The sequence below is a fragment of the Hyaena hyaena genome, unplaced genomic scaffold, assembly GCF_003009895.1.
Source record: "Hyaena hyaena isolate Hyena2069 unplaced genomic scaffold, ASM300989v1 scaffold_109, whole genome shotgun sequence".
Taxonomy (NCBI): domain Eukaryota; kingdom Metazoa; phylum Chordata; class Mammalia; order Carnivora; family Hyaenidae; genus Hyaena; species Hyaena hyaena.
In genome coordinates this window covers 2,525,495-2,552,920 of record NW_024080740.1, presented here as the reverse complement: position 1 = coordinate 2,552,920, position 27,426 = coordinate 2,525,495, and the positions used below count along the sequence as shown (strand labels likewise).

At 43.0% G+C, this 27,426-nt stretch overlaps 2 protein-coding genes across 10 annotated transcripts in view; one reads left to right on the top strand and one right to left on the bottom strand.

Annotated features, from left to right (window-relative positions):
- Positions 1-14,970, top strand: part of PPP1R9A (protein phosphatase 1 regulatory subunit 9A) — a 321,771-nt gene extending 306,801 nt beyond the window's left edge. For 3 of the 9 annotated variants that reach the window (XM_039236230.1, XM_039236233.1, XM_039236229.1), the window contains 6 exons: positions 1,265-1,463; positions 3,491-3,610; positions 4,460-4,483; positions 5,585-5,767; positions 7,129-7,327; positions 14,765-14,970. In XM_039236230.1, coding sequence (XP_039092161.1) covers positions 1,265-1,463; positions 3,491-3,610; positions 4,460-4,483; positions 5,585-5,767; positions 7,129-7,327; positions 14,765-14,826 — 787 coding nt within the window. In that variant the 3' untranslated portion in view covers positions 14,827-14,970. Of the gene's footprint in view, positions 1-1,264; positions 1,464-3,490; positions 3,611-4,459; positions 4,484-5,584; positions 5,768-7,128; positions 13,400-14,764 lie in introns of those variants that run through there. The other 6 variants (XM_039236235.1, XM_039236231.1, XM_039236232.1 and 3 more) reach the window with 6 other exon arrangements.
- A 423-nt stretch (positions 14,971-15,393) lies between these two features.
- Positions 15,394-27,426, bottom strand: part of PON1 (paraoxonase 1) — a 35,470-nt gene continuing 23,437 nt past the window's right edge. Inside the window, exons 8-9 of the mRNA XM_039236227.1 lie at positions 18,302-18,430; positions 15,394-15,790 (exon numbers count right to left, since the gene is read on the bottom strand). Of these exons, the coding sequence (XP_039092158.1) occupies positions 15,632-15,790; positions 18,302-18,430 (288 nt within the window). The 3' untranslated portion in view covers positions 15,394-15,631. The remainder of the gene's footprint in view (positions 15,791-18,301; positions 18,431-27,426) is intronic.

Sequence of the window (27,426 nt, the reverse complement as noted above, 5' to 3'; positions counted from 1 at the left end):
GTTATGTAAATTTGAAATGAGAGTTGAGAAGACCAAAGTTCAGTATATGTGTGGGTGGTGAGTTGTCTTGCTGTGGTGTGGAGGCACTTTGAACTGAAAAGGAATCTCTTTGTTGGCATATCATCAACAGCTAACGAATAATAGACATTGTAGTAAATACCATTGGGACATATTGAGGGTTGACCTCTAACAAGATTCACAGAAACTGCTGTCCGGTCCTGCCTCAGCTCCTGGTAATTATTTTTCTCTAACCAAAAGATAAATATAAATATGCAAGTACTTGCACTGATAAGAATTATCAGTCTTCAAACTGTGTTTCACAAATGACTTTGAATCCTTTCAATGCTAAACAATAACCACAGACCTTGATAGTTCAGTCTCCCAAGCCCTTTCACACATACTATCTCATGTAATTCTTAACAACTACATAGGAGATACATAAAATATTTGCCTCTTATGGAGGAGGAAATAGAGGCTAAGAGAAAGCCCGAGGCCATGTACTCAAGAGGTGGCAGGTCCTAGGCCTCCACGTAGGGTGTTAAGACTTGTGGCCTGGTCTCCTCCTGGGAAAAGGCACTCAGATTGTGAAGAAAAACCAATAAGGGATATGTTCTGCTTCAAGTATCATAAACCCTGGAATTTCCAAATTATTTAAATACATCATTTTCCAAAGTCTCAGACTCTAGGCAGCATGAGTGCAGTGGAGGCCAGGAAAGAATGCTGGCTAAGAGCTAATGACACCAATGGTAAGGCACTGCTGCCTCACCCAAATAAGGGGACTGCTGTGATGGTTAACCTCAAAACAGTTCTAGAAAGATGGTGCCCCTCCCTGACTTTAATTCGTCCACATCCATTTATGAGGCAAATTTGATAAGAATTCATTATGGCAATAGCTATATGAAAGTGTGGACCGTGGGGCACCCACGTGGCTTTGTTGGTTAAGCATCTGACTCTCAGTTTCGGTTCGGATCGTGATCTCGGGGTTTGTGAGTTTGAGCCCCACATGGGGCTCTGTGCAACTTAAAAGAAAAAAAAAGAAGAAAGAAAATGTTGGCCATGGTTCTAGAATCTATTTCAGTTCAAACAAGATAGCTACTAAACTTAATGCCCTAGTAAAAAAATGCAAAAATTTTTCCTCTGTTGTGTAGAACAATTTCTCATACTCTTACTTCAAACTTTATTGAGAGTCCCATCAGAATTCAGTTCAACAAGTGTTACATCTGCCCTTTCTTTGTCTAACATGTCCGTTTATTTTGTAATACAGGATCTTCAGAGGCAGGCTGGAACACTGGAAACTGAAGCCATCCCCCACAGCGCAGGCCACCACCCGCTCACCATGCATGCCTTTCTCGTGGTTTAATGAAAGCCGAAAAGGATCCTATTCCTTCAGAAACCTGCCTTCACCTACAAGTCCCCATCAACCTTCTCCTGAAACTCTAATTTCAGATAAAAAGGGGTCCAAGGTAGACAACACATGGATTTAAAAAGCAAACAAGAAAACCCCAAATCCTTCCTCCTCTTCAGTCTTTGGAAAACGTTCTCAACTTGTTTGTTTACTCTGGACCCGAGAAACCAATGTGATAACACTGCAATAAACCGTGCATGGTATTTCTTGTGTGGGGAGAAAGAAAGCCTCAGTTAACCATCACCTTCTTTAATTCTGTTCCATTCTAGATTGTACGTTAATCTTTGATTTGCCTGTCTTTTCACATACTGCTGTTTAATCTCAGTTTGACAGTTAAGCCATGCTGGGAAAGATGCATTTGAGTCATGGACCAGTATGATAGATCTGTTTACCAGTATTCCACTTTAAATTACATTACAAGACTATTTTTACTGCGTTCCTCAAGATTTACTGGTAAACAAATAAATTTGGGACTGAATATGTGTTCAATATATCTAAATGAAACTCTTTAAAACAAACCAATGCTGACATAGCACCCTTACCTATTTCTTCCTTTAAATCAAACTTCCATGTTGAAAAACTTATAATCGCATCACCAAAGTTCTTTAACTTTAGCAGAAGTAGAAAGTATAAGACATGGACATTGTTTATTTTTAAATGCATGATGGTTATTTCCAGCATGACGCTGCAAACCTTATCTAACATTTTATTGAAACACATACGGTGGCTAACTTTCACATGTTGTTTGGTCTCCTTTTATCTGTGTTTGCTTTTCCTTCTCAAACAGAAATGTGTGATTAATGTTACTTGAATTTAACTCTTTTCTTGAGGTCAACAGCTCACAAGGTTTTGGCGGGGTTTAGGGTTGTATCTCTGTTGACAGTATCAAATAGTGATGTGCTGTGTTACATGCTCTCCTGCTTAAATGTTCTACTAGCCTGGCTCCACGTTCCCGGATTTAGTCTGCGTGTCTGAAGTTTTTGCAGACCTTGGGATTTGTCTGGAACTGACTTCTCCAGCCTCTGGCATGGTATTGATTTTTGACAACCGACTGAACCCAGTGGCAAGGGAACCTAATGTAAACCTAACCGTCCAATTCCTAAGGAAGTGGAATATGAAACAAGATGGTGTTGGCCAAGCACTTAAGAGTTCCTAGGAAGCCAGTCATTCTAGAAATAGTAGCAAAAGAAGTTTTGGCAGCAGTCGATCAGTCTGATCTTGTAACATTTTCTGTATTGGATCTGAGAAATCTAAATGTAGTTTGAATAACTCTACCATTATCTTGCACTGGAGAGCCTCCAGATTTGGCTTAAGGTATTTTTACAAATGCAGCTGTGTGGTCATTGTGACCATATTTGACTGTAATATCCACGGAACACATTAATGAAGATCTGGGGAAGTTTTGTTTACACCGCTCCCCACCTCACCCCTGCCCAATGCCACCACCCCTAGGTGATCATTTGGAAAGTGTATCTGTTCTGTAGCCTCTTTGGTGCTCTGCTGATGCTGTGTGAGAGTTGCATTTTAGCATGTAACGACTAGTGTCTTGTCAGACTGTGACCTCCCCCAGAACTCATCATCATGAAGGTTATATCCAGGGGAGGAGCTGCCATTTCTCACAGCATTTATCATGGCCAACAGCAAGTGATCCTTCCCAGGGGGTGCTCAAGCTACCTTTCTAATATGGATGGCCATCTGTTCCTAATAACTCAGGCTCTCCACACCATCTTGTATTTTTACTTGCACGGTTACTCATCACAATTAGGGTTAAAGAAGATAGGCCTATGAATATGACTCCTCTGAGCAGTCACAGAGGATAATGAATGTCGTATCCTTGAAGAGGGATTGAAGAATCATTTCTCCAAGACACCTGTCCTTTCGTCTGATGGAGAAAGCACCCAGAATTCCCTGTCAGTTGCAAACGGCACAGTGTTCTCAACCACTGCCACTTGAAGGTCATCACCAAACCAAATGTGAATTTCTCCTAAGATTACTTAAAGAGAAGCTTTTTAAAACTTGCAGATACACCTACCTCTGGTTCACTCACTGTGTTCATGTAACACTGAGCTTCATTTATTTTTACAGAATTTTACCTTCAACGATGACTTCAGTCCCAGCAGCACCAGTTCGGCAGACCTGAGCGGCCTAGGAGCAGAACCCAAAACCACAGGACTCTCCCAGTCCTTAGCGCTGTCGTCAGATGAGGTATGCTCATGGCGCTCAGATTCCCCCACTGTCCTTGTCACCCACCACCAGGAAGGTGTTCTTAAGTAGGCTTTGTACATAAATCATTGGGATCACGGTTTCATGTTGGATAGGAAATCACGACTTCTCTCCCTCTGTATCTCAACATTAAGACAAAGGACTGTTTCCGAGTCCTTGAAGCTCTCCAAGGACCTCCTCCACCTTTCTCTGATTTAATTGAGATGACGCTAACCAGAGGGGTGGGGACGGGAGCCTGGGCACTAGAGAGCACACACAGGGAACAGTTCAGAGACCAGCAAGGTCTATGGACTCTCCATCCCCTTTCTCCCTTGCCTCCCCCACCATCACCCCTGCCCCCAGGCTCTGATATTCCCTCTGAGTAGGGCATGGCCCCTCATTGAGAGCCTTTGTGGTAGAGATGGAGAGAGATATACAGTTCCCAAAAGGAAGGAAAACTGGGTGAGAATCATCTATTTGGAAGCCAGGGTCAAATTAGCATTGCCAAGAATTCCCAGAAGATAAATGTGTACAGAGAAGCAGGAAATTACATTAGTGATTGACTTAGTGTCCCAAGAGGTAAGGAGAGGAAAGAAATACCATTATTTAGGGCAGGGGGTGGGAGGGAGAGAGGCACTGTAAATAAAGATACTGTTGTTCCAAATGTTTGTTCTAAGTTATTTCTTTCTAACATGACTTTTGTTTAATGAAACTTTTTTTTCTCTTAAATGTTTCTGCCCATACTCTTCAGGCTTGGCGTGATTTTAATTTTAAAACTTTGTACTGTGTATGTTGTGTCTCCTATTTCTATAACACTTTTCTTTTTGGTTCCTTTGTTGCTCCCTCACTCAGAGCCTGGATATGATAGATGACGAGGTGAGCTATCAATGGGCTGCGTGTGGTGGCTTGTGTGGTATTGTTCAAACCCCTTCTCTCTCCACAAAATGATTTAAAACTCAAACAATACAAGAACACTGGTGTCTGTGGTGGAGAATTTCCTTGTCCTAAATAGTTTCACTCTCTGCCCTTGTCTTGATCTAAGTTTAAAAGATGTTTCTGAGTCAAGAGGATCGCCACATTCTACCCCCAGAGTCCCTCGACTGATTCCGCATCACCATTACCCTGCCACGGTCCATTCTGTTCCACCTCCTTTGCCTTCATCTCAGCTTACCCCATCCCCTTGTCAGTGTGGCCCGAGGTGACCCTTGTCTCTCCTCCCAGACCTATCTTCATCTTCATCACCTCTCAGCTTAGAGGTGCTAGGGACCAAGCTGCCCTCTGCACTATTAAAAGTGATGTTCTGCACTGGGCAGAGCCTACAATGTGGAATAAACCAGCTCTTCCAATTCCTAGCTGCGTGATCTCGGACAGATCCGTAGACTTGCTGAGCCTCACTTCGCTCATTTATTAAAAGTCATTATGGACATGACCTGCCCTGCCTTCCCCACAGGTTCGCTTGCTGCTCACATGAAATCACGGCTGTGAAATGTCCCCTAAGAATGCCTGAGGACCTAATGCTGTCCTCTTCTAAGGGAAAGATACCTCAATATTTTTAAATGTATTTTTACATATCTCTAATGTCTTATCCGAGGCTACATGCAGAGTGATGTGTTGCATATACAGATTAACGAAATACTTGTTTTCTGCATCTAATAATCTTTCCAGAGTGTTCTAGCGTAAAGACTTGCAACATTGGAGTGTATTTTTCAATATATAACATCCTACATTAAGAATGCCACTTTATCTGGGGGAATTTTTAAATTTCCAATTACCTAAACAATGTAGGCAATAACGACGTGTGTGTGTGTGTGTGTGTGTGTCAAACACACACACCGAGAACCATTAGATTTATCATTTTATGGTTTAAAAATAAATGTGGCTCTAGGAGGCAAGGGATTCCTTTTGATAGCATAATAAGCCGCGCTGAGACCTAGCATTTTGGTCCTTTAACAACACTGCGTAACATTCCTACCTCAGATCCTTGATGATGGACAGTCTCCCAAACACAGTCAGTGTCAGACTCGGGCCGTTCATGAATGGAGCGTGCAGCAGGTTTCTCACTGGCTAATGAGCCTAAATCTGGAGCAGTATGTATCTGAATTCAGTGCCCAAAACATCACTGGAGAGCAACTCCTGCAGTTGGATGGAAATAAACTTAAGGTAAAGAATTCTATGTCTGTGTTAGGTTACCAGGTATGATTTGTATTGCTCATAGCACCTACAATGTTTTCATTAGAGAAGAGCATTCTGCATCTCTGAGAGGTAATTCTCATCAACGGTCGGCAGAAAGGACGTTACATTATTTCTGAGTAGTAAATGAAGTTTCGGAAGGTCAGCAAGGATTCTAAGTCAGACTAAGTAGGCTGCCAAGTAGGGGAGCTAGGGACTCACTCCATTGCTTCCACCTCGCAACACATGGTGCATGGATGCACTCTACTGACTTCCTGTGGAGTGTGAGTTGTGATAGTGGCCAATGTGGACTCTCTTTCATCACATTAGAGTTAAAACCTAGATCCATGGATTTTTCCTTCTTTATTCATTTCTTCTCCACCCCCACTCTTCCCTGCACACCTCTCCAATACGGGGATGATATTCTCCACAGAATGTTCTTCCCCAACTATGTGCATGCCATGTGTTTCCCCACTCCATCCCACTCTCATTTCACCTGTCCAGTCCATCCCTTTTCGAGACTGAGGGGGCACCTACCCCTGTGGAAAAGGGCAAAAAGAACTTCCATTCGGCTCTCCACCCCCAGCCTCAGCCCCCTGCTGGGCTGAAGGGCAGATGAGTATCTCCTGACAGTCTTGAAAAGGTTAGAGATCAATCAATAGTCTGTGAATATGAAGGCCCCATTGACAAGGCTGTCCCTGTTGGGGAGATGGATGCATCCCGCTGTTGATTCTGAAGGTCATGAAACATTTAAAGTACGTTACCAACTCCCCTTATTCTGAATTCCAAGCTCATCGAGCAGCCTCCTCATTAACAGGATTCCTTTATAGGTCTGCCTACGGGGAGAAAATGGCTAGTCATGCTGACATGAGCCTTCCGGCCTCAAAGACATTTTTGGTCCTCATTGTAAATGATTACATTGGCAAAAAGGAAGCCATTTCATTCTCCCTGCCCTTCTTGGAGGCCTCTCTGGCAGCAGGTGCCCACTCCTATCTTTTAGAAATATTGATGAGTTTAGCAGTACTTTTGCTTGTAAATGTCTACAGCCCAAAGGTTGGGGAAGCACAACTGTGCCCCCTTTTTAAAATTCATTCACTCATTAATTACCAGTTTGGAAAGCACTTACTTAATGGGGTTTAGATCCTCCTAGGCTAGGAACTTCAAAGAAAAAATAAAGCCCAACCCCATGTGTGGAAATTTTTGGCAAATGTAATCCGCTCTTCCTCGTTTTATACCTCTTTGGTTATGTTTAAATTAGTTCTTGAATTTGAACATACTGTGATATCAACCTCTTCCTGAGCAGAGAGGCCACTGGTTTTCAAATTCCATTTGTTTATGTATTTCCTTCCTAGGCTCTGGGAATGACGTCATCCCAGGACCGAGCAGTGATCAAAAAAAAACTGAAGGAAATGAAGGTATCTCTAGAGAAGGCTCGGAAGGCCCAAGAGAAAATGGAAAAACAGAGAGAAAAGCTGAGGAGGAAGGAACAAGAGCAAATGCAGAGGAAGTCTAAAAAGACCGAAAAGATGACAGCTGCCACAGAGGGCGCTGGTGAGCAGTAACGCGCACCCTCTGGCAGACCAGTCTCCCTTCTTCGTGCCCCACTCTCCTCAGGAGGATGAAGGAACTGAGGGCAGGGGTGATGTGCGCTAGGCAGGTGGGGGAACCACGTGTTGCGTAACTGCATTTTCTGCAATAATAGAATACAATTTTAGTTTTCACCTACTGAAATAATCCCAAGCCACCTTTGGTTTCTTGCCACACCAAGGATCTCCTTTGTGAAGGATGCAACAGAGCTGTGTTTCTCTCTCTCTTACTTACCATGCGCTTGTGTTGTGTTGGGTGGGTTGTGTTGCTTGGAGAATGGATGTTACCCTGCCCAACAAAAGCATGACACCCCTGGTGTCATTACCGGAGGGCCATGAGTTTCTGGCCTGGGAAATCCTGATTCTGGGCAATGGCACATATCTGCGTGGCCGAGAACACCCCTCTGCCATGAGATCTGGGCTCCAGAATCTACCCCAGTGTGTGGGAAAGTTTCCCCCTCGTTTTTGTTGCTGGACAGTGAGACAACCCCACTGTAGAAACAGGCGTGCTCTGCCACGTGATTACATCCTGTGTAGAAAAGGCAAGCGAACTCTTCTATTTGCCGGGCATCAGAAAGAGAGAAAAGAATTATAGTTCTTTGTTAACCCCAGAAGGAAGCAAAAAACCTTAGGAATGTGGATGTGGGTATTACCTTGGGGTTCTGAGGGTAACATTTATCCTCAGATTTAGCCGAACAAAGAAAAAAATCCAGCGTTAGCGCAGCCATGGGGTATTGGGATCCATTGTTTACTTTGCTACTGCTGCATGGTCAGTATTTCAGCAATACTGACGCACATAACGTAGTTCCTTCTTCCCCCAACAAATTGAACAGGAAATTGATTTTTAAGGAAACCAGCATTTCCAGGTTTCCTCTCCTGGGGAACATTCTGGCTAGTCTTCAGCCTGCCTGTGACACAATCAGGAACTTGTCACATATTTTCTACTTAAGATTTCCCAAGTGGGCTCAGTTAGTGTTTTAACAAATGTACTTTTAAGAAAAATAGAAATACCAGTTAGGGAAAATTTAGATTTGAGTAACGTTCAACCGGAGGAGCAATTTTATTGAGCGCACAGAATGTTCCCGTAAAGGAGAGCTGACAGTTACATTTTAGAGATGTTTTGAATGGTTTTTCTGAGCCATTCTCTTTCATTCTTTAGAGATTTCCACTTTACAGTTAAAGTTTGTTTAAGAGAGTACACAGGATACAGTCTACCAGTGGAGACAGTTAATACTCATTTTAAAGCCAGTATTAAGGGTCTCAGTATTTCATCAAATTAATTCAAGTGTAGGGGAGACTAGGGCAGAAGGAGGAGAAAATAAATTCATCTGGAGAGATTTCAAATGATTGCTTGTTGTTTGTTGTTGTTTTGCTTTTTATGCTTGTGTTTCTGGTTGTCTTTCCTGCATTGGCTGTAAAAACGAGGTCATCCACTTTCCAAGAGACAAATTCCAAAATAAGAGTTGAGGCCAGACAAATTCTTGGACTCGTATTTTACTTCCTTTACTACATGGTGGGGGGAGTGGGGGGGATGGAGTCTCTGTCCATATCTCACACTAGAAATGTTGTATGCACAGAGCTTGGGGGAGGCTTTTGAAGGTTCCAAGTCACAGATATGTAAGAGGGCTGTTGCCCATATAGCGTCATCTTGTATTTTGTGTATTTTGAACATTGTGATTTTTTTTTTTTTTTTGCTTGCTTGAATGAATATCTGAAATCTGGGATTGGCTAAACTAGAAATTTATTATGCTGTCACTGGTACAGATCATTCAAAACTCAGAAACATTGACATAAGTTAATATTGTGTTTTACAAGGATCAGAGGCAGCATGTATGTTTTTCTGACTATCTTCATTTGGGGAATGATTATGAAACTGCCATACTGGATACTCTGTTAATATCTGAGATGTGTGGTGCTTTGCTATTTATTAATGTCATGAGAAACAAGGAACCACCACTCTTCATGAACTACAAAATTCAGCAGATCTTCTCTAATACTAAAAGACTAAATTAGTCAAAACCTGGGAATACTAGTGCTTGCTCTTGTAAATTTTGGCCATTTTTGCTTATCTTTGGGGGAGAAAAGGTGATCTGGATCACACTGGAAGTTTTTCTCTATATTCGTTTTAAGAGTGGAAATAGAGGAGAATTATTTTAAGTTGTGTTTACACTTTGGTATTATTTGAAAATGGATGTATATACTGGAAATGTCTGTAAGTCTCAGTCTCTGCCCATAATTTATTGCATTTTCTTAAGTGTCTTAAAAGTACTGTTCTTGAACTTTCTTTGTACACTTCCAACGTTTAGATCAGTGATCAACTGAAAATATTATAAACCAAATTCTTATTCCTCAAATCGCTTAGTTTGTATTATAACTATTTTAATTTGTTAAGTTATGGTAATTTTAGGTCTTAGCGAGTTACTTTAATATTATTGCTACTTAAAACTGCTGAAATTGTAAAAGGCACTCGATTTGACTGTCCGGCAAAGGACAAAATATAAAGTGATTGATCAAAGAGTATGAAAGCAAAGTGCAGGACCTCAGATCATATGAACATTTGGTTTTCATATTATTTCTTTTCTTGACTCTAGTGCATGAAGCCTCCCTGGGGCTCCAGTGTCTTCAACAACTCCTACTTTAATGCCAGTGCTTTTCAGTGTCCATATGGTTTAACACAGAATTGTTGCTTCATGAGTCTTAAAGACTTTGCAGTTTTTTATTTATCAGAAAGTGAACAAAAAGGGAGTATCTGGTTACTATGAACTATATTCCCTAAATGACAGCTCAGTGTGACTCTAACAACAGCCACATTGTTTTGGGGTATAGGTAATGCTTTGGGGGTTAGGGAATGTGTGGTGAGGCCAAGCTATAGACAAGGGAGCATTGTATGAGCTGAATGTCTAGGCATGGGTTTTCCATTAAAGGACTTTAGTTTTTATAACAGATTATTTAAAACCATCTCTCTTCAAGTAACTCATAGCTTATGTCATAGTTTTCACATTCTTTTTTTTTTTTTTTTCCCCTCCCTGAATCGCAAGTGTACTTCAGAGTGACGCATTAGGGCAGAAACTTGGTGTTGCCCATTCTGATACACTGATGAAGTCCACCATTAATTTTGTGACAATAAAGCTGTCATTCTATGCTATCCCTCTTTAGCTGGGGTTGACATGGATTTCTGGCCCTCAACGTCAGAGAAGCATTTTTTAACCCACGGCGGTTCATGATCGAAGATGACAGTGCTCATTCCACTGAGGGGCCTGAAATGGAAACACCTGCTTTGTGCTTCTTTGTTGTTGTTGGAAACAAAGTGGCGAGAGGACAGGAGAGGAACCAAATTAACTCCCACTGCTGCCTTTTATCCCATAGTCTCTCCAGCCCAAAACCTACCTGGCCCTTCAGCTCTTCCAGGTCCAAGCTCCCGTCACGGGTTGTGGGATGTAGCCCCCTAATTAGCTCTTATGGTTTTGGCTAAAGACAAAGAATTCTCGACTAGGTTTTTGTGTAATAGGATTAATGTGCATTAAAATTATATTTTTAAAAGGTAAATAGAATACTGCATTTATGTGGATATTTGAACTCAATTATAAATGTTAAAGGTTCTGTAGACCGAGCTTCAAGAGAAGAAACCCAGTGTTCAAAGATCCTAAAGGGAGATGTCCCAACAATTCTAGAAGTGTCTTTAATCTGGATGTGTGGTAGCCCCTCATTACGTTGACGCACTCAAGAATTATCAAATTTCATCTGAGCAGTTAAATTTATTGTCCCAGCAGGGCTCGGCTGAGGGGCATTTCACTCTGGTGGGCAGCAGGCACTCTGGTTCAGGTCGCCTCGTTAAGCCTGAGTCCTCAGTGCTTTCCAAATGAAAGGGGAAATGGAAAAGAAAAGCCCAGGCTTTTTAAAAATATCTTTTCAAATTTACCTTTGATCAAGGATCTACCTGTACACTATTCTGAAGCTGAGCACTTAAGGATGAAGTCCAGAAATAAAATGTCCATATTTTCCACTAGAAGCTGTTTTATTATGATAATGGAGGTGGGGAGTAAATTCTCAAAAGAGAACAGTGTTGTAAGAAATATGAATGTGCTTCAGTGACTCATTCCTGAAAAACGGCCTGGGTGTATTGGCAGATTTTTTAAAAAGTATATTTGTCTTAGGTATTTAAAGTCTCAGGAAGTTTAGTCTTGGTCCAAAACACTGGGGAAAAAATAATACTCAACAGTGCACCAGTAGTATTTGAATAAGTTATAGTAGCAACCTAGACTAGATCCAGCCAGGAAGTCAAGGGGCAAGGGAAAAGCTTACAGAATCAATTTCTCCATGCAAAATAAAAGCATCAAGTTCTACCTTATGGTAAACAGAGGGTCTTTAAGTGGTTGTGTGTGAGTGTCCGTGTGGATGTGTTGAGGGAATGGTGGTTACTTGAAGGCTCACATACGTGAGTGGTGTGTGACCCACTTCCAGATCTAGAGTGGGGAAGGAAAGAAAAGTGATGATTTCCAATCCTTGGCCCTGCCCCAACCCCAACACTGCTAGAGATTCAAGAATGAATAAGAGGTGAAGAATAAGAGAACCAGAGGCAACTTGTCAATAATGTGCATGCTGTGTGTGTAGATGTACAGAGCTACATATGTGTGAATATATTTCTACTTTACATGCATACATGCATACATACATACATACGCATGCACACACACACACACACACACACACACACACACACACTGCAATCACATGGCATAAAATATATATATATATTGTACATGGAACTTGGTACTGTCAGTTAGGACCCCAAGCAGTAATCATAGCCTTATTGCCACTGTGTGTGTGTGTACATGGAATGGCTCATAAGATTTTAAGAGATTTTTTTAATGTAAGTATTTCTACTAAATGCACTTATCCTTCTACATGTTTATATATTTTGGTAAAATTGATTTATTAGATACTTGGTATTTTAGTAAGATAAAGTTTCCTCAATGTTTAGTTAATGCTTTGATGTCAAGATTGCACATTGCTGAGTTGAACCTCAGAAACTTATGCAGCTTTGGGCATTTTCAACTGCGGACCGCAGTGTTCCTTGGCTAAAAATTACTCCTGTGTTCTTGTGCATTTGCTCATGCTCTTCAGTGACGCACTTGCTAGCCGTGGTGCTTACACCACTAACTGCCGGCTCTCTGATGGCAGTGTTGCCATTGCACGGTCATTTCTTTACTTTTTTTGTGGAGTGACAGCACGGTTAGGTCATTGCCAAATATAACGCAAGTGGATCTGAGCGTGAGTTATGTTGTTGGAAGGTGTCCCCTTCTCTTTCTTTCAGCTGCTTTATCCACACACCCATGAAAGAACCATTGGCCAAAAAATAGTTACATTACCCTGAAAAGGGGGAGTTAATAGGCACTCCAGCTAGATGACACCTACCAACAACATGAGGTTTAGTTAGTGCTTTGCAAAACTCCTTAAGTATATGTGTGTATATGTTTTCCTTAATATTATTTATGGTCATCACGATCATTGCTTTTGTATTTTTTAATGGTGTCGCAGTTAAACCACTAGTAAGTACATCTGCTGCGTATCACTAACGAAACCAGCCAGCTGAAAAGAGAAACGAGAGAATGAGTTCTTTTCCATTGTAAGAAGTTGATTTATTTTAATCTTTCTTTATATATCACTAAAGGAAAAGAGTTGTTTGAAAATTATTTTGAGTCCAGTAAGTATGGATAGCATGTTATCTGAAACTTTTAATTTGTACATTTTGGTGTGTGATCATTTGCATGGAAGAGACAATAGTGCCACGTCTGAATTGTTCTCTTGTGCTTGGTTAATATGTACTTCTCTAGATTGTTCTGTTTCAAACGACATTTCTTACTCTTTGGTTTTCAGAGGCGTTCAAAGCAAAATATCACAATGGTCCTCTGTTTTTCTGACCAATCTAAAAATACCTGTGATTACATTTAATTTGTCAGTGTAAATAAATCTCTTGCCAATGAGTATTATTGTTGTCAGACAACGAATGCAATAAAAAGAGAAATACGGATATCTATCAGAGTAATTTTTTTTTCTCTTCCATTTTCACCTTTGACTAAAACAAGTCTTGACTGGGTAAACCTGTATTAACTGTCAAAATATATCTATCAATCAAGAGCAGAGGTGCACGCTTCCCATGGAAATGAAACTAAAAATAAGTTTTAATGTTGGAACAGTGTAAATTGGCAGCTAGAATTACATTTGAAAGCACGACTATGGAAGTGGTCATAAAGGGAACGATGCTCCACTGGCAGCTTCCTCACTGGCTTCCTGTTCCCACCACAGCTGCACCAGCACCATTTCTGATACCTGTCAGCCAGGAGGGGTCTGTGATGGATGCATTAAACAGCTGGCCTCACACAGCCTGACGCAAGCTCAGACTCAGGCCATCCCGCAGGATGGCGTTCTTCGCGGCCATTTTATTTCTAAAACCTTAAAAGTTCTGAAGACTGGAACAGAAAAAATGAGGGACATTAATTTCTCTCTCTCTCTCTCTCTCTCTCTCTCACTCTCTCTCTCACTCTCTCTTACTCTGTCTCTCTCATACACACCCACACACCGCATGGTTGATTTGTGACAAAACCTTTGGCAATGCGAAAAAACAAATGAACTTTAGGCCAATTTTCTCTTCCTCAGAGTGTGTTATGAAATTGCTCACTGAGGGGAGGCCTGTGTCCCTTTCTGACTGATCCTGAGTATATGCTGTGTCACACAGGATAGCCTTCTTTCTTTGTCAGGGGATAGTTTGGGGTCAGAATTTGCTGCTTCCGTCAAGAACAAGAGAGAACAGAGTATGGTTACTTCAGTGATGATATCAAACAACACTTTCTAAAGGAAATATGTGGACTTTTCCAACATACGTACAACAGCCATTGATAGTTTCAAAAACGATATTTCAGAAAATCTAGCTTTGAGGGCTATGGACCGCATCACTGAATAAGTGAGCATTTGTAGGGCACGTGATCTTATGCTCACTGAAATTGTGACCAAAATAACCCTAATCTGATATGAGGAAAGAGTTTTCCAGGCCAAACAAAATGCTCCTGTTTATTACTTTAAGTTAGTAGCCTTAAAATGTTGACTCTTCTCAATTCAGCAGCAAGCCATTTTCCCTAAACTGCCAGCCCATCATTGTGGCAAGTGCCCTAGAAGAACATTGTTTGTAACATGACTGCCGTAGCATCCCAAAGAAAGAATCCAGACAGAAAGCCATCCTTTCAAAGGAGACAGACAAATGAAGATAGGTAACCTTCCCATCCCAGCTTTTATAAGAAAATGACAAAGTCATCTTTTCATCTAAGTCACGTCCCTCAGAAGATAGGCCAAGGCCGTTGATGTTTTTATTATTACTTTGTTTATCTTTCTGTTGTTTTCTTCTTAGCCTCCATTGCAAGTTACAATAGGAAGAAGAAGAAGAAAACTACGAACCACCACCACTTCTGACAAGAATATCGTCTTTGAGGAGCATTTAGCTTTACCCAAATCGATATGGGCTTCTTTCTGTATCCCATCATGGAAGCCAACAAACTTCTTTTCACTGGATCAAAGAAACTAAAATGCACAATTTATGCTGAGATAAAAGACACTCGTGTGACAGTACTCCCAAGAATGTTAAGGTGTTCCTTCATGCCATTGCTACAGGAGAACTCAGTAAATCAAAGGAAAAGGAGAGATGGGATCATTCAGGTTTATATTTACTGAGAAGGTCATACACAGTAGGGCAAATGGAAGTCAGACTGGGCCAGTATGTCTGATGGCTTTGCAAAGGAGGTATGCGTGCAGCTGAGGGAAATTGTGGTGTGCATCGAGCTTTCCAGCAGGTGAACCAGAGCCCCTTGCAGTGAGGACTGGAGGTAACGATGACACATGAAATCATCCTGCTCCTGTGTTCTCTGAACAAGACTCAGTGAGGCAGCCATAAGCTCATGTGCTCTCAGGCAACACACACTTTGGGGAAAGTATGTTTGGATTTCATATAGTTAAATGATTTAAGGCCTGACAACCAACACAGCAATTTTAGCCATTTTATTGACAAGGGCTTTTATTGGTCAATGAAGTTTTTGAGTATTTCTAGACTGATTTGCTATCGTACCCTCAAAAAAGCCTTCTGCATTGATTCTGTTCATGGCTAACCAGTTCTTTCCTCCTTCCAGATGTCCAAGTTCAGGGTCAATGGTCACTGCTCAGATGAGATGGTGGTGGAAATGGTGGGCTCACAGCATCCATGGCACGGGTGCAAACTGACCCACTAGAGCTCACAATACAGAGCTTTCTGGAACACGGTGCCAATCAGCATTTTCCCTTTGTACACGGAGGCAACAGTGCTTCCTTGCAAAACTGTACCATTATCTGCATAAACCAATGTAACTTTAGGTTCTTCTGTTAAAATGTTCTGGATTCGGATCACCTATCAAAGAAATAACATTAGCTTTATATTTCTTTTCAAGTCACTCAAAACATAACTTTATTTTTTTTAATTTCCTTTTAATGTTTTATTTATTTCTGAAAGACAGCATGAGCAGGAGAGGGTCAGAGAGAGAGGGAGACACAGAATCTGAAACAGCCTCCAGGCTCTAAGCTAGCTGTCAACACAGAGCCAGACACAGGGCTCGAACCCATGAACTGCGAGATCATAACCTGAGCCGAAGTCGGACAGGTCTTAATCAGGTGACTTTGAACAGAGATAGAGACACATAGGCCTACCCAGACTAGGCAAGAAGTAGAAGTGAGTATGTAGCACAGGCTGGGTGGGAGACATTAGGGGGTAGTAGGGACTATGGCAAATGAGGGAGGCTGTTAGTAACAGTCAGAGTATTGCCATGCTAGAATCCAAGCTAGTTTTGTGTGTTTTCAGAAACGCTAGGAATTTGGTTTTTACATTCTGGCAATTAAAAAAAAAAGCATACTTCTGTACCATACTCCTCTGTTCCTCTGAACTTAAGTTTCCAACTCTAAACATAAAAGATTTTATAAGTTCACTTTCCTTCATTAGTTGAGCAGAAATATGATAACAACAGTGTGGCAGCATGTGAAGCTGACCACATGTAATAGCCAGTATTTGACCACTTTGGTTAATAAAACAGCAGTTTCATATAATTCACACTACTATAAAGAGCACCCTGTAAGGCGGGGGCCCAGGGTCATGTTTTGGATCTTCTACTTACTCTTTGTTTCTCATTCGTAGAACAAAGTGTGTGGGACTAGATTAAGTTTCTTTTCAACTCTAACTTCCTATTATTTTTAAGCCTTTAGGATAAAATACAATGACTAGAAGAAAGGATACCTACATACAAAAGCACCAAATATGGCAGACTAGGGTGGCCAGTGCCTGTGCATAAAAGGTCAGTGGAAGCACTAAAAAAGACCTCTTTAAAACAGCCGGCCCCAAGGACAGACATGTTAGTTACTAGGAAGTAGGTGATGATGCATCTTGGCTTAAGTAAGCCTCTTTCTAATAAAACTAAATCATCCTTCTGTGGGGCAGTGCCTTCGTTAATGGATTGTGATTGCTTTTTGCTATTCCTTACCAAATCCATCATTAGAAAGGAAGTGTTTTTTCCAGAACAGCAAACCAGGTCCACACTATAGCAAGTGACCTAAGTTTGCCAAATGAGCTAACAAGCAAGAACAAATTAGGATCTAACATTCTGCTCCGTTCTGAACAGTGAACACGCCACAGCATACATTTTGTCAATTCTGTTAAACATACCATAGAGCAACCCTAATCGCTAAGAGGAAGCAAAAGGCACAAAGTACTGCCATTAAACATAATCGCAATTGTCCTGTAAGCCTGGAGATAAAGGATATGAAGGGCCATAAAGTAATTGGAAATACACATTTGGTTTTGGGTTTTTTTTTAATCTAAGAGACATGGGCTTAGAAACATTTATTTTGGTGGGTGGGAATGAGACTGACTCTTACTACTGGGCTTGAACTATGTCAAAAATTATATTGGTTATTGGATGTAAATAACAGTATAATTAATACATACTGAAACACTCAAAATAAAAAACTCTGGATGAGTCACAGTAGATGCCTATGGCAACGTGAGTTTAAAATTCTTGTTTGCGGGGCGCCTGGGTGGCTTAGTCGGTTAAGCGTCCGACTTTCGCTTAGGTCACGATCTCGCGGTTCGTGGGTTCGAGCCCCGCGTCGGGCTCTGTGCTGACTGCCAGCTCGGAGCCTGCAGCCTGTTTCAGTCTGTGACTCCCTCTCTCTCTGACCCTCCCCTGCTCACACTGTCTCTCTCTCTCTCCTAGAAATAAATAAAAATATTAAAAAAAAAAAAAAAGAAATTTAAAATTCTTGTTTACACTGCCAAAATAGTCCACTGAATAAAGTGGGGTCTTGGGGCACCATATGAATGGGGTCTTGGGGCACCATAACTAAGATGGAAGGAAAGGTCTTTTACAAAAGCCTACTGGCTCCCTCGCTCTCCAGCTGAGTCAGAATTGACCAACGCGTAGCGGCAGGTTGATGGGAGGGCCGGGAGAGAGCTGAGGCATCCATTCCAGGCCTCCTCCTTGCAGGGACCCCAATGGGTGTCTGCGTCCCCCAACTGGATGGTCTCTCCACGCACAGCTCTCCTCTTGCTCTGGCTTCTAGTAACCGTTTCCGACCTCCCGTCCTAGCTCTGAGGTGAGGCATTCTCTTCTGTTCATTTCCCTACATGTGCCCACACCTTTGTATAGCGTGCCCTTATTAAATCCCCTCAAATTACCCCCATTTAAATGTACCATCTGTCTCCTGCCTAGACTCTAACTAAATGCCTCCCAATGTCAAACTCCTTTTTATATCTCATCATTTGGATCATCTATCCACGTCCCTCCTTGTATTTGCACATATAATTGAGATTTATGTTTTCAACCGAGAAACAGTAGGGAATAGGTTGATGATCTCATTCATTTTTCAAACTAACCTCTGATGCAGGAGGATTCTTCGGGTCATAGAAGAAGATTCTCATGCCGTTAGGATGGCATCCAACCCAAAGGTCCCCTGTCACAGGATCCACGGATATGTTATCCACGAGTGTGTTAAAGTCCAGGGACTTCCAGATTAAAACCAAGGAGAGAAGGAAGGACAGAAAGTGAAAAAAAAAAAAAAAATGAGAGGTGATGGAACAGTATGTCAGGGAAAGCTATGGTCTTGTCCTCCGTCACCACACTGTTGGTTCCAGGACACAATTCTTCCCCCATTTCAGTAGTGCTCAGGGAATTCCTCTAGCTTTCCATCTATGCTAGCATTTAATCAGTTTCCAGGACAGATGAGGGAAGGGGAAGATGCAGAAAGCCAAGAAGGATTGTTAGAAGTCAGGTGAAATCATTTGGACTAACATCTGTGCATGAACCTAAAACTGAAAGGAAGAAAAAGTTTTAAGTGCAGCATAAAACAGCTCCTTCTAAAATGGCATGTGCAAATGATATTTTTGTAAGCATTCAGAAAACAACCAGGAAATGTAGATTCATTTTTGATGAGCACATCAATGAAATGTAGGCTCTTCTTTAATGGCTAATCATAGGCTGTGCAGCCAGAGGAGAAATGATCACCCAGGGTCTAATTTTTGCCTTGGAGTTGGGGGAAAAAGTTTCTTCTTTAGTTTCCTGATGTTATTCAACTCCCTGTTCTTCTGCTGTTTATTTTCTAAATATAAGTTGCAAGCATGTGATGACTGCACAGATTGCTGCCGAGGTTTTGTACCAGGATCATAAATAATACCAATGATTCTTAATTCCACCATTCATCATCCTGGCTGCCATCTACTGGGGAGAAATCACATCTATTTGTTTACCTCTAACTCTCAGTTGGAGAAGTAATATCTACCATGTACCTCAAACCGAGGCCAGCATACCTCAGCGCCCAGAGACCATATAATAACTGGTTGTGACTCATTGCAAAGGCCAGAGTGTGGGCAGGCGGCTGCGGCAAACCAGGGCTGCCCTGCCCTGGGCTTCCTCCTCAAAATGAGAGCAATCCCCACATGCCTATGAAGGGACTGGCGGGCTCAGCAGCACAGCAGAGTCTCCATGCAGAGCCATCATTCATTCCTACCCTGGAGGCAGGCAAGGTCAGCCAAAGGAGGCGGCCAACCAAACATCCTCTGGCCAAACTCAGCCCTGGGCCTTCTCTGCGTCCCACCTCCGAGCCTCTCCATCTATCACAGTGTCAGATAGTCTACGCTGATACAGAAATTTCTTTAGATGAGGAAAATGCTGGTCTCAGGGGTCTGCTATTATCTTTGAGAGGGGTAATTGACGAATTGGTGAATTCCATGACAGTTGAAAGCCTACAGAGATGTAAACTGGGGGTGAGAGAAGGACCCCAAAGCCTGAGGGCCCCTGTCCATTGGACACACGATTACTGAGCTTCCTCCTTGTGCTCAACTCCTGGAGAGTGTGTCAGGAAGAGGCGGGCTTGGCTCCCACCAAGGAGGGGTTGCCAGTCCAGCAGGGAGACCCTTCGGGGCCCAGCAATGAACTCTTGCCTTGAAAATTTGTAATTCCGAGCTAGACCAACTCACTACAGTGCACACAATGTACGCATCATGCTTCCACAAAGCCAAGTGAAAGTTTGACATTCCTTGATAAAGGAAGCATAAGAAATCATTCTCGTTGGGAAAAACTGTCCTCTGTTAATATCCCAATTTTTAGAGAACCGGAATGCATCAAAGTGGGACCAATTCATTGGCTGTGTCTTGAAATCTTTTTTTTTCCTTTTTGTGGAGGATGGAATTATGATTACGATTTTGATTATGATTATGATTTTAAGGGAGCTCCAGGCCCGGCATGGAGCCCAACATAGGGATTGAACTCAGGACCCAGAGATCAAGATCTGAGCTGAGATCCAGAGTCAAACACTTAACTGAGCCACCCAGGCACCCTGAGATTATTTTTATGGTGGTAAAATATGCATAACATGAAATTTGTCATTTTAATCATTTTAAAGGGTACAATTCAGTGGCGTTAGTACCCTCCCAATGTTATGCGACCATTACCCCTATCCATTTCCAGAAACTTTGACCATCCCAGACAGAAACTCTGCCCCTAATGGCGGCGCCCCCCCCCCGCCCCCACCATCCCCTGGTAACCTCTATTCCACTTTCTGTCTATGAATTTGTCTATTCTAGGAACCTAATATAAGTGAAATCACACACTTGTCCTTTTTTGTCGGACTTACGTCCCTTAGCACAAGATCTTCAAAGTTCATCCATGTTGGAGCACGTATTAGTACCCACTCCTTTTGAAGGCTCAATAGTATTCCATTGTATGTCTATCCCACATTTTGCAAGACATAAACCACCTGCATCTCATCACAAATTGTAAGATCAGTCTCAGTTGATTTATCAAATTTCTTGACACTCCAAGTATTAACTAATTACCTGGTCTTAATTCATATGGTCCTTCAAAAGAAAGAATAACATTGCAGTCACAGAGGGGGAACCTCAACTGAATTGTTATATCAGGAGATGGGCATTACCTATTGCCAAAAATGGGTGCCAACCCTGAAATACGTCCTTGGCAGGACCAGTGCCTTTATCATTCTGTTGTGAATATATATTAGATTGGGCTCTAGTCTTAGAACATTCTTTAGCTTTCAGGTTACAGAGGTACCTATTGTTACAACCACAATCTACTTTTATTCCCTTAGCCAAGTATGAGTGTGTGAAATTCCACTTTACTTCAGCTAATACCAAATGGGCCATGCCAGTGATTTTTAATGTCAAGCATGATGCTACATTTGGTAGAGCTTTGAGGTAATTTTCTTAGAGTGAAGCCTGTCATGACAGTACCTTGGATGTACTGACAAGAACAGGGCCATGGATCATGGGGACAACACTCCACGTCATAGGTGGTTATGCCAAGAGAGGGATGTCTTGTTCGTAAGGGACAGGCGACTGCTTTTACAATGCTCCACTTTGGTGTTACTTTTGCTTTCCTCTCCTTTGTGTTTTTACTTCTTTTGACCAAAACTTCAGACCAGATCATAAATGGTGGGGGGTAGAAGATAAACCCCTGAAGTGTACCAGCCCCATCGTACTAATTTAACAAGTATTTGTTGAGTGCCTACCACATGTTGGGAATGCTTCCAGGAACAAATAAAAAACTATCTGCCCTTCTGGAACCTACACCCTAGTGGAAGAGGCAGATAATAGAGAAGATAAACTAAAATATACAGTACTTCCCTTATAAAATATAAGTAAAATATATAGTGTTAGTAATGAACATCGAAGGGAAAATGAAGCTGTAAGGAGAAAGGAAGTGTGTGTGTGTGTGTGTGTGTGTGTGTGTGTGTGTGTGTGTGTATACGTGCATGTGTGTGTGTTGGGGGAGGTCATCAAGAGGACGTGACCGCCAGTTGATCCTCAAGCTGGACCCAGACAATTGGAGGCTCCTTAACCCCTCCCCTGTCCTTGGGATGTACATTCTGCCCACTGTTTCCACAGTTGGAAGTGTTCCAACGACATAGCCTTGAGAGAGTAATGTGTTATTGAGACCATCTGGACAGTATATGTGGCTGAATCCAGTTAAGGCCTCTATATAAACTTTAAAGATCCTGGTGGGCGGGTGTGGAGATCTACTTGTCCTGTGTCTGTTCAAAACAAGCCTCGTATACAAGTTCCCCTGTTTATTAAACCTGCCGTCTGCCAGTCTGTCTGTCTTCTTCTTTGATCTCTCCTTGCCCCCATGTTTGGGCAAAAACATGGATTAACTTAGAGGATTTTATGCTAAGTGAAATAAGTCCAACAAAGGAAGATAAATACCATATAATTTTGCTTACATGTGGAATCTAAAAAACAAAACAAATGAACAAAGAAACAACAGAAACAGACTCATAGCTACAGAGAACAAATGGGTGTTTGCCAGCAGGGAAGGAGGTGCGAAAACAACAAAATAGGTGAAGGAGGTTAAGAGGTACAAACTTCAGGTATAAAATCAATAAGTCACAAAAACGAAAAATATAGTCAGTAATACTGCGGTACCGATGTATGGTGACAGATGATGACTGCATTTGTGATGAGCATGGAGTCATGTGCAGAATCCAATCCCTATGTTGTACACATGAAACTAATTGTGTGTCAACGATACATCAATACTAAGTTTTTTAAATAAATAGATTTAATTTAAAAAAAAGAAAGAAAGAAAGCTGGAAGAAGAGTTGAGGCCAGAGAAGGACAGGTGGGTATGCCCTACTCTGTAGCTTCGGGGCTGCCAGGCGTGGTGAGAGACAGGATGGTAATTTGAAGACCTTGAATGCTACTTGGCAAAGCTAGGAGGGCGCAACCTGCCACAGATTAAGTTCCAAGTGCTGTGACAAAGTCTGATTGGGACTCGAGGAGGTGGAGCGCCCGGGAAAGTGAGAAGGGTGAAGAGGAGGATGCTGTGGTGACTGAGAGTGAAGCGAACGAAACGCCCCCTGCTGTCCAACCCCTAATACACAGGAAAGCAATGGCACCATGACAGCCCCAGCTAGCAGGGCAGTCTCCAACTGAGAAAACTATACGAAGGGAGAATGTACTCCCACTGAGCTGACTGATACAGCTGCCAAGTTCCAGTAAAAAGGCCAGGGAATGTATCCCAACACGATTAGCGCACCTATGGGATACGGGGGGAGATGACATTTCTCTGGGCAGGAACAGAGAAAATGAGCAACATCACTGCACGCCCTGCCCTCCAGCAGCACCTGGAAGGAGCTCGAAGGTTCAAAGTACTCACTCTCTTATAGACTGAATTATTGTCGCCTGCAGTGAAGTTTGGCCCAATGAGGGGCACCTACCTGGGCGTGTGGAATCCTGAAAATCTATACAGGGGGTCCAACAATCCTTAGGGAATTGGGAATGAGACGGGCAATCTCCATCTCTGTCTTTGAAAGCCCTGATTAGGCCACATTCACTGCAAGAGTTAATGAGAGGATTCCCCAGTCAGCCCCCAACACCTCGTATGGGACACTCATGTCCATGTTGAGCCCAGTTGTGAGACAAGACATTTATAATGTTGGTCAATCCATTGTTGATCGGGGGAAAACTGACAAATCCCAGGAATGGTATGGGCTGTGGGAAAGACCTGAGACAGAGAGGTCACCCATAAAACCCAAAGGCTATCCCAATTGACTAGAAAGGTCCAGTAAAAATAACCCAGAAGCAAGTGTGGTTTAACTTGATTGCTGCAGGGACCTCACATGAATGGAGAAACTGACAACTCAACACTATATTCATTGGCCTGTGGAAAGCCATCAAACCTGAACAACAATTCAGACCTGCTCCATCTGCCCCTTCCCATCCCTGATGCTTTGCCTGCTCTAGCAGAAGCTTTGGGAATATAGTCCTATTTAGGATGAGTTCCTCCCATACCTCAGGTATAAATGCAGGCCAGGACTGCCTCGAGGTAAGGGCAGTCGAGGGGCCAGCAGAGGCCTCAAGCTGTATACACTACTCACCAGTCCTCCAGAACAAACTCTAGTGCATGCTGGATCCAAATGTACTCTAATACATGGTAACCCTCAGAAGTTTTCAGCACCATCAATCATTACACAGAGCAAATGGTTATGGTTAAGAAAGTTCTTTGACATTACAAATTTAGTGTTCCCCCTCTACCCCAGGAATATGAGGCTTCTCTCTCTCCAACACCAGAGATCATACTGAGCATTGACATCCTACAAGATGAAACTGCAAACTTCTATCTGTGAATTCCGACGCTGGGTTATAGTAATCAAACCAGTTCTGGAAGGAAACACCCACTGGAAACCAGTGGGCCTGCCACCCCTGGGGGAAATGATAACTGTCAAACAATATAAATTGCTCCGGAGCGTAAGAAGGTAGAAGAAACTATGCAAGAACATGCTGCAGGACATACTCCAAGTTTTCCTGGAACAGCTGCAAGGGACAGGATGGGCCATGAGCCCACAAAATATTCAGGGCCCAGAAGCTGCCATAAAGTTTCTGGGAAGTCATTTGGTTAGGCAAGACATGTGTTCCAGAAGCTGTGATTGATAAGATGCAAGCTTAACAATTTCTAAGAACATGAAAGAGGTACAAATCTTTGTGGGGATTTGGGGGATTGGGAGGACTTTTATTCCCCATCTGGCACCATGTGTCTGTCCCTTCTATGGACTGATCAAGAAAAAAAAAGGACATGCGTGGGACTGGGGATCATGGCAACAAGTCACCTTTGAGAAGGCAAAAATACTAGTGAAAGCTTAGGGCATTAAAGCTCTGGGCATCTCCCAAGCAGGGCTATCATTTGAGTTGGGTCTGTGACTCCAGAAGGTATGAGCTGGGTACTGCACTGGGGATCACAGGAGGACAGAGTTCCCCTAGGATTTTGGCCCCAGCTCTGGAAGGGGACAGCAACTCCATACACCCCGTAGAGCAACAGATCCTAGCAGTGTAGACAGTACTGCTCCAGTGGAGCCTCTCAGGACGGAAAGTATGTCAAAGTATGAACGTTCCTTCCTTTCAAGGGGTGGGTTGAGAATATGTTCCGTTGACCCATCTCTGCCACGGCTCAAGCCCTCATGTTGACTATGTGGTGTTCCCATCTGCCGCAGAGGAGCGCTCTGTCCACCAGTGCGCTGTCTCTAGAAATGACAGCCCCACCAGGGCCCTGTAGAGTATGTATATCCTCCAGACGCACCACCCCTCCCAGGCCCCATTCCTGTGGCAGCCCTAGCAGCCTACAGAGAGAGAGTGGCGGATGGATCTAGTCAAGGGAATCCATCTAGGGGCGGTGCAGTTGAGTTGCTATTCAGCCCAACACTGACATCATCTGGGTGGAAGCGGAAAGAAACCGGGAAGAAATCGCAGCCACCATGGGTCTGTTTGGTTGGTGATCACTCATGAGCCCTGACCTTTAACCCTTTGCATTGACAGTTGGGGTGTTCTAAAGGGATTCATCCCATGGCTTGGACAATGCTAAAGCAAGGGGTGAATACTCTTAAGCCCTGGTGGGATCAGGATACATGGAAAAATATTCGAACCTACCTGCAAGAACCTGAGACAGTCCTCACTGTCTTCCACATCTCAGCTCACAAGGGACTGACACCCTTTGGCAATAAGGAAGCAGATGTCCTGGCTTGGATATAAGCACTAGCAACTAACCCTTTAGTAGACACAAAGATTGGGTGCATAAAAAGAGTAGCCACCCCAGTGCCCTGGGAAGGCATATCTCCAAGGATGCTCCATTGCCCTGAAAATACAGTGACTTTGTCAATACAGTAACAGCATGCCCTGTGTGTTTTAAACAGCATCCAAGGCAACTGCCAAAGAAGTCTGAGGCCATCCACTGGGTTTGGCAAACTGATTGGATTAGTCCTTTTCCTGTGAGTTAGGTTCTAAATAGGTCACCACATCTGACCTAACCCAAGGTCTCCCTTGTCATCATGGCTGCCACCATCAGGGGATTAGAGAAGCTGAGTAATATGTATGAATGCCATCATTGAATAGACAATGATTTGGGGTCACATTTCAAAAGTCATCATGTGCAAAACTGGGCAAAAGAACACAACATTGAATAGAAGTTCCATCTGCCCTATAACCCACAAATGGGGGGGGGGGGCAGGTAGAAAGGTAAAATGGAATATTAAAGCATCAGATGAAATTACCAGCAAGTGAAACCCCCTTGGCTGGGTATGCTATAATACTACCCCAGGCTTTAATATCTTTGAATGATCAACCAGTAGGGCGCTGTTGCCCCAGATGCCAGACTGGGGACCCCTCCCAAGGCACCCAATACTGAAAAGGTCCGGAAGTCATGAGAGGCAGCCATTGCCCCAACTCTCACCATGGATCAAGGAACTATGCTGCTGAGAACACCAAGCCCCATAATGCCCGGGCAAAGCATCATCTACTGGAGTTTGCAATGATATGTCCCACCAGGATGGGTGACTTACCTTGCACCCCTGGGTGAAGGGGAACTACTGGGGCCCCACTGGATCCCACTGTTCTGCTGCAGGTTGGACCTGTTGAAATGCACTACATCTGGAATGGAACACGCACCACTGAAAGAGGGGAAAGGGTATGGGCCCTATTCTGGCATATCCTGCTCCCAGGCTACCTCCTCATGCATGACGGCGTTGCCTTCCCTGGCCAACATGTATGGTATATACACCATGGTCAAATGCCTAAAGCAGCAGACACATTACCATCTAAGGATCAGGCCACAAGTGTAATTCTTAAAGAAGGGGGAAGATCTCCCACGTAAGTTCCTATTAAATATCTTTTTTTTTCGACCTGAAAACTTCTGCTGCTCCTGGGGTGTCTAGTCACAGAATGGGCACCTGAGGGAAATACCCTTCTACAGTGAACCACTCATATGTCTGACAAAGAAATAAACTCAATTGTTGGATAAGTGGGCAGCTGCCCTTCTCTAGCTGTCAGGATTGCCATAGTAGGTACCACCATGCTGGGGAGGGGATCCAAAAGCTCTAAAGCAGTACATTAAGAAAGAGCAACTTAAGAGGAGTACTCTGAATTCAACTGATATTACCAATACTAATCTAGAAAACCAACTAAGGGCACATACCATCAGTAACACTGGGCCTGGGTATTCTTTTTCTTGTAGTCAGTCAAACTACACAGGCCCCCCATCACAGTGCTGATTGAAGGATTCTAGAAATACCACCATTAGAGCTATGGGTGGCTATGCTCAGATTTGAGATGGGTTTGTGTGAGCTACCTAGGGTTACAGACAGTGGAACCTCCAGGTACCCCTATGTTGGGAACAGAAAAATTATTCTAAATAGAACCAACCCAATTGTATGAGGAATGTATCCATGGGATGGATATCACTGGTACTGTGTAATTATTCTGTCATATTAAAGGGTGGCAACTGCTTTGGCACTGACTGCTCACACTGCCCAGGTATTTATTGGGTGGCCACAAATGGGAGCCGGTGCTCAGGTGGCCCAAATCTTTGGTCATGGCTTCTACCTATGTGGTTGGGCCCCTACACTCTGTTTTCCCTGGGCATGCGGTAGAGTCCACCCCACAGTAACAACTGCCAAGCTCCGCCCCCCCCCCCCCCCCCCCCCCCCCCCCCCCCCCCCCCCCCC